At 38.2% G+C, this 12,379-nt stretch overlaps 1 protein-coding gene across 3 annotated transcripts in view; it reads left to right on the forward strand.

Annotated features, from left to right (window-relative positions):
• ADCY1 (adenylate cyclase 1) overlaps positions 1 to 12,379 on the forward strand; it is a 172,413-nt gene that overhangs the window by 85,780 nt on the left and 74,254 nt on the right. For all 3 annotated transcript variants that reach the window (XR_012633174.1, XM_074899799.1, XM_074899800.1), the window contains exon 5: positions 11,532 to 11,659. Coding sequence is in view for 2 of the 3 variants with exons in the window: in XM_074899799.1 (XP_074755900.1) it covers positions 11,532 to 11,659 (128 nt within the window). In the remaining variant the exon portion in view is untranslated. The remainder of the gene's footprint in view (positions 1 to 11,531; positions 11,660 to 12,379) is intronic.

The raw sequence follows: 12,379 nt of genomic DNA on the forward strand, positions 1-12,379 counted from the left end.
AGGTGTCCTTCTTGTAACTGTTCATCCCAACTCCCAGGTTCCCCTTCTTAAATACATTATCATAGAGGCAGGACCACCATCACTAATTGGCTCAGCCTTGGCCAGAGGTGGGTCTGACTTGGAGCCGGGGGAGCTTCAAGAAGCTTCTCACAGGGGGACACCTCTGTAGCCCCCTCCCCTCCTACCAATAACCCCACCACACACACAAATCCAACACAGTCATTCTTCAGCTTACTCATAAGAGTGACAAATTTTAATGACAAAGATATAATTATTTGCACTGTGTTGTTTTTATACTCCCAAGGAATTCTTGGACACAAGACACTTAGACTGGGTGCCTTGTTACTTTAAAGACTATGTATTTCAGTGCATTTTCTCTTCATGCTTTACCTGTGGCATGGTTTTACTGTGAATGAGCGAGGTTCTTAAGGCTGCAGTTACCCAAGTAGTGTCACACAGAGTTGCACATGCCCCTGCTCAGGTACTGTAATGGTCACATCTCCATTCTCTTGTGATACAGTTCAGCTATACCCAAAATATTGTACCTGTAATAAGTCATCTTAATCAAAAAGAGGAGGAAATTCTTCATGTTCTTTAATTGTTCTTTTCTTTGGTAGGTTTTTCTCACACACTTCCTGCATCCAATCTATGTGGAGAATTAATTATTTGTGTTTACACATTCAGTTATTTCCCTTTCAACTTCCATGTTAATGCATCTTGAACTTCTAAGACTTTCCATTTACAAGTGTGTAAGGATAAATGAAGTTTAGACTGTTTTCAAAGGACATCACTATAAGAGGATTTTGATATTCTGAAAGATCTTACTTGTTCGTGCCACTTCTGACATCTCATTTATTAGCCAGACTGACACACACCACTTCCTTGTTCTTTCCATTTGCAGTTATGTATACCTTCAGGCTTTGCCAGTATTTGTAGGCTGAGTCTGTTTTTATTTCTTTCCATTTTAATTTAGTATCCTTTCCTGATTACCTTCTTAGCTTTTAACAATTTTTAATTTCAAAATTTCAATGTTACTGAAGTGGATTTTTGTACCTGTTCAGCCTCAAAGATATTTAATTTAACAACGTCGCTTCTGAGCCTTAGGCAAAGAGTCAGTAAGTAATATTTTTAATCAGCTTCTATGTTTGTTTTTTAAGTGTATCAAGAACAATTCTTTGCTGTGCTTTGAACTAGCTATTCCTAGAAGCAATCACTTTAAGAAATTGATTTTATTGAATCTATAGAATGCTTTTAGTTTATATGACGAGAAGCATGATAAAATTTTAAGATATAAAATGAACAAAGTTTTGTGGGCTGGTGAAGATGGGAAAGTTCGTGCTGGAACGAATAGATAGAAACTTATAGCACATAACCCTTCTTTGTGGAAATTGGTAAGTGTGCACTAGAGGGGGATATTTACAAAGGCTAATTTTAAGGAGGCTTGTCTCCCCAAGTTCCCTTGATAGTCTGTGCAGACGCAGGATCCCACTGAAGCAGATCATGCCAGTAAACTTGAGTCTGTTTCTGAACAGCCATCTGGAGAGGTCTCCCAGAGAGATGTAAGGAAGTAAGCTTTCTTAAATTGAAGTGGGCTTAATGAATATGCCTGCAACTCTGTAGGATCAGGGACTAATGATTTGTGTCTAATGATGGTGTGAAGCTAAAGTAAGTGGCTGTGGGACAGTTTTCCAGGGAGGAAGATAATGTCACACACTTGAAGTATTGTAGGAACATATAAATGCACAGGTACCACAGAGATTAGGTCTTGCCTAACCTCCTTTGTGGTAGTTTCTGGGTAAGAGAATACTGTGCTTGGTATGCCAATTCTCTGTCATAGGTCTTATAATGATTTGCATGCTTGTGGTAAATTACCAGATTCTTCCCAAAAAATGTGAGAGTTGCATTGTGATCAGCTTCTGATGCTTGCAGTGTAGGCATTTATACTGAAACTAATTGTTTTGATTCCTTGTGCAGTTAGCATAGAGAAAGGTATTTCTGGAGTTCAATGTGTGTCATCCAATGGGAACATCTGATTGCACTCTAGAAGTGCCTGTTTCACTTCATTGTTGTAGAGACAGTTTGACTCATAACCCAGGTGCCTATTTTAGCTGTCTAATATACTCTGCATACACAGTCCTATCTGGAGCCCTTTTCCCATGTGCAGATCTGTTATGCAGGGCATAGCAGTACATCAGGGGAGCAGCCATCAGGACATCTCCTGAGCCTGAGCAGTACTGTGTCTCCTGCGCTGGAGTCCAGAAGCACTGCTGCCAGAGCATCAGCTTTGCTCTTCTCAAACCAGACTTTTTACCTCCTTGAAGTCAATGGAGATTTTTCCTGAAAGCTACTTTCTTTATAGACAGCTGTGTACAATATATTGCTAGTTCTTCTCATTCTGTCATTTTTCAGTAATTCTGCCAAGTGTAGGGGAATGGCCATTTCCAGTGATTAGGTCTTGAAGGTTTCCCATGCTTTTTTGTTTGGAGCATGACTGAATTTCATGCTTTTGTTGGTGCACAAACATCACAGTTTTTTAAAATCCTCTCTATTGTGTTGTTTCCAGAAGAATCTGGAAAAATATACATTTCCTGAAATTCAGAGATTAGTTTTTCAACATTTTGTAGTGCATTTGGTTTAGTCTTGTTTCTCTTGGAATACCCCTCTTCATAATAAGACAGCATCTTAAAGGATATGTAATGAAAACTGGAAAGGAGACAAGCAGGCATATCAATCATGATGATTGTGTAAAATATTCTTGTGTGGTGGGTTGACCTTGGCTGGATGCCAGGTGCCCACCAAGCAGCTTTTCATTCCACTCCTCAGCAGGGCAGGGTAAGGAGAAAATAAGATGCAAAAAACCTTCATGAGTCAAGATAAAGGCACTCTAATAAAGCAAAAGCAAAGGATGTGTGCAGAAGTAAAAGAAAACAAAAGATTTATTCTCTACTTTCCATCAGCAGGTGACACCCAGCCACTTTTCAGGCAGTAGGCCTTCAGTATGTGTAGGAGTTGCTCTGGAAGACAAACATCATAATAACAAATGCCCCAACTTCCTCCTCCCTTTTCTTAGCTTTTATTGCTGAGCAGACAACATATGGTATGGAATATCCCTTTGGTCAGCTTGGGTCAGCTGTCCTGGCTATGTCCCCTCCCAAGATCTTACCCACCCCCAGCCTGCTGGCGAGGGTGGAATGTCAGAGACACAGCCTTGGTGCTGTGTGAGCACTTCCTCAGCAGTATCCAAAACACTGTTGTGTTATCAACACCTTTATAGCTACCAATACAAAGCACAGCACTACGAGGGCTGCTATGGAGAAAATTAACTCCACCTCAGCCAGATCCAGTATGTCTTTCTAAAATCCTTTTTTATTTCCAAGTGAACTAACATATTGACTCTTAAATAGGTTCTCACTCTCCAGGACTAAAAACATTTAACCTTCTAGCTTTGTAAAATTGCTGTCCATGTGGAACAGGGAAGGAATTTATTGTGAGAATAGAAATGCACAGAAAAGGTAGGCCAAGAACCAGGTGGTCAGCATACATAATTGCCAATAAAATTGAGGGAAAGCATTTGAAGCAAAATGTCTTCCTTTTTAAAGCAATCCTGAATAATTCAATGGTTGGACTAGATGATTGTCAAGGTCCTTTCCAACCTTGATGATCCTGTGATTCTTTATTTTATATTTGTTCATGCATGACTCCCATGATGGTAGATGATTTGTCATGACTTCACAAATACATTACTAAATTACAAGCTTACATATGCTCATCTGGAGATGGCCAGCTTCCCTCAATCAGAGCCTATGAAGCCACTTTCTGTGGTACTTCCTATACTGTAACCAGTTTTGTTTTCCCTTCCTATTATTTCTGCCACTCTTTAACTCTTAAGTCTATACTAGCTGTTATTGCTATGAGCATGTCTCCATTACCCTGCTAAACTGAACTCTGTGGAATACTGCAGTTAGCTCATTCTCAAGGTTTTTTATTCTGGGACTAGCAGATATGCAAGAACTAGTGTAAGCTGGTAAAGTTACTATTTGCAGGTATTATTCCATTAAAAGGTTATCAAAATAGTTGTTTCAATTTTTAAACCCACAGTTCAAAACCTGTGTGAAAAGAAATGTTAAAATGTGTATGCAGTAATTGACAGGATTCAATGAAATTTTCTAATGAGCTGGACAGTTTTCAAAAGTGTATTATCACTATTGGCCATGTCACTTCATTACACTCAGGATTTGACTATGAAGTTTATCTCATAAGCTGGCTTCACTAATCTCTCACATGTTGTGGCCCACATTCAGCAGAGTTATTAAAATAGATTTGGATGCTATACGGGGAAACCACATTAGTAAATCTTTTTGGTTTACTGAAAAAAAGTAAAACAATAATTGAAATTACTGTTTGTCAATAATGAAAGTTGTAGATGCCTTGAGTAATCTCTTCATCCAGCTATGGAGCCCTCAGCTCAAGAAAGACATGGACCTGTTAGAGTTGGTCCAGAAGAGTAACAAAAATGATCAGAGGGCTGGAACATGTCTCCTATGAAAACAGACTGAGAGAGTTGGGGTTGTTCAGTCTGGAGAAGAGAAGGCTCCAGGGAGACCTTATTGCAGTGTCAATATATAAAAGGGGGCTCACATAAGCCCCTCTTGTAAGAAAGTCTGTGTCACGTCCTGCTACAGTCAGCAAGAGACTTTACCAGGTCTGTAGTGACAGGACAAGGGGCAAAGGTTTTAAACTAAAAGAGTTTAGATTTAGATGAGTTATAAGGAAGAAATTCTCTGTGATTAGGGTGGTGAGACAGTGAAACAGAATGCCCAGATTTACCTGTTAAAAGTTAGCCTAAGCAGGCTTACTTTTCATCGGCACAGAAACAGGGCCCTTTCAAAGGGGTTCAAAGCAGGGTTCTAAGGAGTGTTTTGCATGTGAATCTAAAACCATGTTTTCATCTTTTCCTGCACCTAACTGATATTTCTTGTGAATACTGCTGCAGTCTAAGAGACTTTCACGGGGTTGTCCTTCCCATGGAGTGATTTTGGGTCTGTTTTTCTCTAAAGCTCTCTTTGGTGCACAAAATGGAGTTACAGAGCTGAGGGGGAAAAAGAGAGAGATCTTTTATGTTTTGTTTAATGTTATAAGGAAATTAAATGTAGTAAGAAAGTGTAAATATAAAAACCCTAAGCTGATATCTTACAAAGAATCTCTACCTCTCACCATGCACTGAACTTAAATTGATATCTTGATATGCTGTTACATAGTTGCTGTTACTGTACAGCCTTCCAACTAACTCCATTCACTGCTTTTTCTTGTATGACCCTGAAGGAGGGTGGGTGGCTTGTTCTTGGCCATTTCCTTAACAGAAGAACACTATACTATGCCCTTCCAAAAGCACTTGGAGCAGTAAGACATTCACTGTACCTCTGCGTAAAGGAAGGAGTGGACTAGTATTGCTGGGAACAGGTATCAACACCCAGATGTCTTCAACCAGTCTGTGTTCAAATCTGTTGAAAGGTGGGACACAAAGCTGGTGTCTGGCCCACATCTGTCAGGCTGAGCCACCTTGGTTAGTGTGTATCAGTAGTCCAGAGGATAAATATTAAAATTTGCATTTATTGCATCTGTTTATATATGCAAGAGGGTGTAGGTAAATTTGCAGAACTGTGTGTCTGTGCATGTTGTGCATGCACATATATATTTTTTGATGCATATATTTATACAGCATGATAGCCAATATATAGGGTTTTTTCCACTTCTGTTCCAACCTAATGTACAAATATAAAGAAATTGAATAGACATCTCATTCAAACTTTAGAGGATGTAGTAGAAAATACTGTTCTTTCTGCAAGTCACTTTTGTGTCTCTATACACATCTGTAATATAGATAAATTTATGTTAACTTCTAGAGTGATTCAAAGCTTTCTAATTCAATTTTTTATTGAGATTAATAGCAGTTTGGCATAAAGTGCTATAAATGTTAAATATGCTACACATGCTAAAATTGAAAATAAGATGCACTGGTAATGGTGGTGAGTCCTATCTTGTCCTCTCACAAGACCTCTTTGGAAGCAGAATGAAGTTCTAGGTTTGTGAAGACAGATAAATAGGGAATGAATTTTATTGCTATTTTTCATCTTTGGGGAGTTTTAGAGGTGCTCTGCATTTTTTTTCCAATAGTCATTTTTTACTGTAATAACTAAGAAAGGACTGTAACTGTGATGTGGTTAGCCCAGATTATTGAATTATGGCTGAATTATGGGTCCCTGAGGATAAGAGGGACAGCTGGTATAAATTTGTGTAGCTCCCCTGAAACCCATGATGCCATGCTGATTAATGTGAACTGAAAATTTGATCCCCTTTGCCTATCTGATAAAAACAGTTCAGGTCTGAGCACAGCAGGCTGCTCAGAGGAAGCTGTTGGAATGGGACTTTCCAAAAGAAAATGACTGATAAACTAAGAAAGAAGGAAAACAAGAGGTAAAATATGAAGGGCAACAAAACACTGAAGTAATTCTGTGATGGGCCCTTTCCTCAGGGTCACAGATCTTCACAGAATCACAGAATCAGAGATCTTCCTTTGGCTGTTGAATATCTGCAAGGGAGAGTGACTGTGCCCCTCGTGGCACTGGCTGGCACCAGTGACAAAGCTCTTGACAGCAGTGGCAGGCACAGGAGAGTGGTATATATTCCTTCTTCAGCCCTCGTAGTTCACCACTATCCCCCCAGAATTAATTCAATTATTAGTGAAAACAGAGCCATCAGAGATTTGAATTTTGATGACTTCCCTCTATCTGAGACTTCTCTTCAAGATTTGCAGAAAACATTGAGCTACCAGTGGCTTTTTTCAAGGGATGGGGAAATCTGCCCCCCCCCCCCCCCCCATCTCAAACAATTTCAAGAGTGAATGAGTAGGGGAGGCATGAAGGGTTTCTGAGCTCCTTCTGCTTCTCTGCTGCATGCAGTGCTGCTCTTGTACTAATTTTCTGCTACTCAGGGGCAATATCCAGAGGTCTCACTAATGCTGAAGTCTGTGGTTTGGTGAGGTTGCCACAGCCTTCCCTTGAGAGAGTAAAGACTTCAGTGTAAGTCCAGGCCTGTTAGATCTCCTCCCTTTTACCCCAACATTTAAATAGCTGAACCTGGACATGCATTGGTTTTGATTTTCTTTTTTTTTTTTTTTTTAAAGACTCTAACTTTGCAATCACTAAACATCATAGGTAGTGACCAAACTCCTGTTCACATTTTTCTAGAGTAAACAAAACAAAATGTTATTACTGCTCATGTCTGGGAGAGTGCAAAACTGGTAGGGTCTGAGTTAGGGGAAACGAGAATCACTGATTATGCATCTTTTTGTAGGCCTTATTAATCTTTTCTCTTACTCTGTACATCATAACTAAATCCATATCGTCTGAAAATGGTAAAGAATCTTTCTATGTACCTTAGCTGATGCAGGTTTTTTTAATAGGAATATCAAAAAAGTGTATTTCTAATGTATGGATAAATAACATCCCTCCTACTCATAGACTGGTGATCCCAGGAGGGTAGGACAGTAAAAGCCTGAAGAGCATGCCTGCAAATCAGGTTGTTATCAGGCTTGCAGAAAAAGAAATGGATGTGTATGATAAGCATAAAATATATTGTAATTAAGTCACACAAGGTCAGACTCATCCTAGATGTAATTCCACTGCAGTTAGTGGAGTTATGAGAGAGAGAAGTTCAATATTTAGCTTTTAAAATCTTGCTTCTTAAAATTGTAGTCTATCTGACCTTCCTATTTGACTCAGTTTGACAGATACTCACACACCATGATGACACATGAGTATGCAGAAATACATAGATTGTCACAGTGACAGAAGGCAGTGCAGGGATTCTTTCCTGCATTAGCATCTGCCATCTCTAAAATAAATAATAGCTTTAAAGAGGCTCTTCTCATACCAGACGGCGTTACTAGAAACAAAAATAAGTACTGGTCATCCCTGACTTTTCATGTAATCATGTAACAGATGAATACTTAATTGGATAGCCTATTAAAAAAAAAAAAAACCAAACCAACCAAAAAACAAAAACCCCAGAAGCGATAATAAGTATTGCTGCAATCTGACACCTGAGAAAGATCCTCCTTTAAAAGACTTTGCACTTACCAAGTACAGTCTCTGTTCAAGAGAACACCTAGCTGTTTGCTTATGTGTTCTACTGGGAGAGGTCTGAAAGCTTCTTACACCTTGTTGTTACTTTGACACAACCTTTTAAATTTTTTTTAATTTTTAAATTGTAAATTCTTTTCCCCTTTTTATTAAAAAACAAAACATACTGAGTATATGAAACAGTATTTCACTTGTATAGTACAAGAATGTGGAGTTAATGGTCCAAATAAGTTTGCAGACTTCACTCTTTCTGCAAAATACATTTAAAGAACTACAATAAAAACAAAAACCCAGAGATGTTTGAAACAGAAGCCCCCCCTGCCCCATTCTATCTAACAGGTAGAATGAACTGCCTTATAAATTGCTTGTCTTAAAGTGTAAAGAAAGCTCCTAGCCACTTTGAAGTATCCTCTGCTTTCCGATGTGGGCTACCACTTCACACTGACAAACCCTGTGACTGACAGTTGTGCCAGAGGGAATTCTGCAGATCTGCTTGGAAACGTCTCAGTGAGGCACCGCAGGTGGGCAAGCTGCCTGGCTAATGCAGCGCTAGCAATCTCTGGTGCTTTTTATCATGTGCATAAAACCGAATTATCAGCTGTTTCTAAACAGACATTGCTTGTATCAACTGTGACTAGAATTTGTAACTATCACACTTGAATTCATCACTGTCACAAATGTGAAAAATATTGCTGAGTCAAGGGCTTCTTTGGAAGTTGATGAGGAAACAAAACAAAGAGAGGGAAAGGATTTGGTTTTTTTAATTTGCATATCAATCCTTAAAAAGATTGTGCTCACAAAACTGCACTGCATCTTATTCCTGGAAGTCTGTCTCACATGTTGAGAAAAAGAAAATAAATAATTTTTCAGGAGATTACTGTATATTAATTGATAAATGGATTAATAAGGACAGTGAGGATAACATCTGATAAGGAACAGAGTGGTGGTTTCAAAAACAACAGGTGATTTAGCCATATGTCTTCCATGAAAATTGATATCTCTCCAGAAATTGCTGTAGTCCATATTTTCTTTTTCTTTTCTTTTTCTCCTGCACAAGTAATAAATTGACTTAGAAAAGTGGTAATGGATCAAGTGCTGTGCCAGTCTGACAGTAATTTTCTGTATCCTGTTATAAAATGTGCACTACTGCTCTATAGCACAGTAAGCTCTCTAAAAAAACCAAGTCATTAGAAATGAGCAGTCTTGGAGGTAGAGACTGAATAGGAGAGAACGCTGATTGATTAACACATACATATTGTCCACCTCAGGTGACTGAAATGGCTTTTCTGAATAACTTTCAGCTGGGTCAAATAGTCATTGCCTGCCCGCAAATCATGCATACCAAATTTGAAGATGAAAAGGTCTTTATAGAGGACTGTGAGGTGTGGACCAAAACTGGGTTTATTTTGGAAATAGCTTTAACTACTGAGTACCCTCTATGGCTTCAAGATTTGCCCACAGTTTTTAAAAAAATGGCTTATTTTGGCAGTGTAAATTGGTGGTTTCTACTAAAAGCCTTAGTGGTTTCTATTTAAAAACCTTAGTGGTTTCTGTCCAGAAACCTTGAGTTGGAAGCCTGTTTTGTGTTAGGATATATTTTGAGGTCTGCATATTACTTTGTGTGCATCGATAATTATTTTACTTATATAATAGTATTTAGGTAAGGATCTCAAAATACCCAATTAAAACTCTAAGTCAAATTGGTGAAGCATTTTGTGGTATACCTGTGGAAACACTCCCAGGCCCTAGTGATAATGCTTCTCGAATAATTATGCTTGCGTTCATTAAAATATATTAGCAATGATAATTAGTGATATATTTTAAATCTGCTGTACAGAAGAAATATTTAGTCACTCTTAGAAAAGCCTTTTCTACTAGTTAAGCATACCCAAAAGGATGGCTCTCTTCTTTGATTCAAGATCTGAATTTACTGCTTAATTTATAAAAGAAGTAGACAAACCAGTTTTCCCAAACAGTGTAAGCATTCCTTCTTCCATGCTTCAACAGAGGCAATTCTTATTTTATAATATTTGTTCAATGCTCAGAAACATTTATAAAGAAGACAGACATAGGAATGCCTGTAGCTGGATGAGTGTGTAATAACAAGCCCCAAATGCGGGTATATGACAAGTCAGAGAGAAAGGGATGACTGCAAGCATAACCATCGCTTCTGACTGGAATATGGGTAATGATGTGGAGAGTGTGGTCAACTCAGGAAAGCTTTGATTCTTGTAGGCAGGAGACTGGATGAGAATATGTGCCAATGTGAGAAGCTGAACCAATATGATTGGGTAATTTTTTTTCAGAAATTTTAAATTTCCCCACCACCACCCTCTCTTTTTTTTTTTTTTTCCCTTTCTGTGCCACTGAAGTGAAGTCTATGTAGCACACTGCTGAGGGAGAAATCAGAATTTTGTTAATCCTTTCTCATCATATTCACAACAGCTAATTTTGCATGCCACTTCCTGGCATAGTTCCAGCTGTGTAAGTTGGATGCATTTAATCAGGTTATTTACTTTTCTGTGCCATACTCTAAATGGGCAGAAGTTGCCATAGCCTAGCTGCAAGGAATATGATCATCTCTTCATGTCTCCTCATAGTTTACTTCTTAAAGGCACTGCTTTGTTAAAGGCATTTTTTAATGTGCTTTCTGTTCAGAAATGAACTTTCTGTTCAGACCTATGTACCAATCATCACATGCTGTCACTAGTTTTTCAAAATGGGAGAGATTTATCCAGATCTCTTTGACTGTAGAAAGTAAACTGTATGAAAACATGAGATAAATTCGATGGTAATGCAATCTGACTGTATCTTCTGATCTGCATATGTGTCATATTTACACCGATGGTGCGGTATTGTAAATGGTGATTTATGCATTGGTAACATACAAATCTGTATACATTTACAGATAAATATATCATCTTTCCTGGTAAGGTGGAACTGGATTTGAAACAAAAGCTTTTCAAAAGACAAACATTTCCTGATATTCAGTAATACTTTGGCTTCAGTCAAATCCATTGCTTTGATTTGGATCCATACAGAAATGAAGTCTCATTGAAAATCCTAAATTCATACTGACCTAACATGAGGGCAAGGGAATTTGTTCAGAACTATGGTTTTAAGCAGTGTGTTACCCCATGTGTGTTCAACAATGTGGGGCTGATCGCCCAGTATATTTGCGTGTATTTATAAATAAATAAATAAACAAATATGTGTATGTCAGCTGTTCTTTATAGGGAACCCAGGTTTCGTGAACTGTAGATTAATTACTTCATTTGACCATGAAAGGATTCCCTTAATGATTGCATAATATTGGGGAAGATTTTATCCTGTAAATACCGGAATATTTATATGAATAGTAAAACTTTTGCCATTCTGTTTTTATTAAAGGAAAACCACTGCAGGAGAATAAAAATCCTAGGGGACTGTTACTACTGTGTATCAGGATTGACTCAGCCCAAAACAGATCATGCCCATTGCTGTGTTGAAATGGGACTGGATATGATTGACACCATCACGTAAGTACTGTGCACGGTGAACCTGGACAACAGTGCTACAACAACTTCTATGTGGCATTCAGGAAGTGTGTTCTCAGAAAAACATCAGTGTCTGCTAGCACTACCCACCTATCAATTCACACTGTTTCATCCAGGTCACAAGATACTGATTTTAAGAAGGGTCATTCTAGACATCAGTTTTCCACTCCATTTAATCGCTGTGAGGAAAAAGTGCACAAGTATGAGTATGTAGAGGCACATACATGTACTGATTAGGGGACAAAAAGATACTGGGAAATAAGAAAATATTCCTGTTTTCATTTGCCGCAAAGAAAGGAGTCTAGTTTCTTGTTGTACAGCAATATTTTCAATATTTCAATATTTCAGCTCATTTTGCACACCAGTATATAAACTCAAAGCCAGTCCTGATGTATGCGTTTGTATATGTTATGTATATGGTTTTGTATTTTCAAAACGACAGCTTGCTGTTTTTTCCATTCTGTATGTCCTGTTTAAACCTTTAATTTATTCTGCTTTTCAGAAACATAATGTGAAATTCACTTTGCTGATCAGAAGAATTTTTTTATGCTTGAGAGCTCTGCATTGATCATTATTTTACCAAGGCGAAAAATGTGAATGTGAGAGAACTGTGAATGAGCTTTTAGCAAGAGCTGGAAATCTATTTCATTACATAGGAGGGAAGAGATAAAGATGGGAAATTTCTTCACTACTGTATTGCTC

Source organism: Athene noctua, chromosome 2 (genome assembly GCF_965140245.1).
Source record: "Athene noctua chromosome 2, bAthNoc1.hap1.1, whole genome shotgun sequence".
In the NCBI taxonomy this organism is placed as follows: Eukaryota; Metazoa; Chordata; class Aves; order Strigiformes; family Strigidae; genus Athene; species Athene noctua.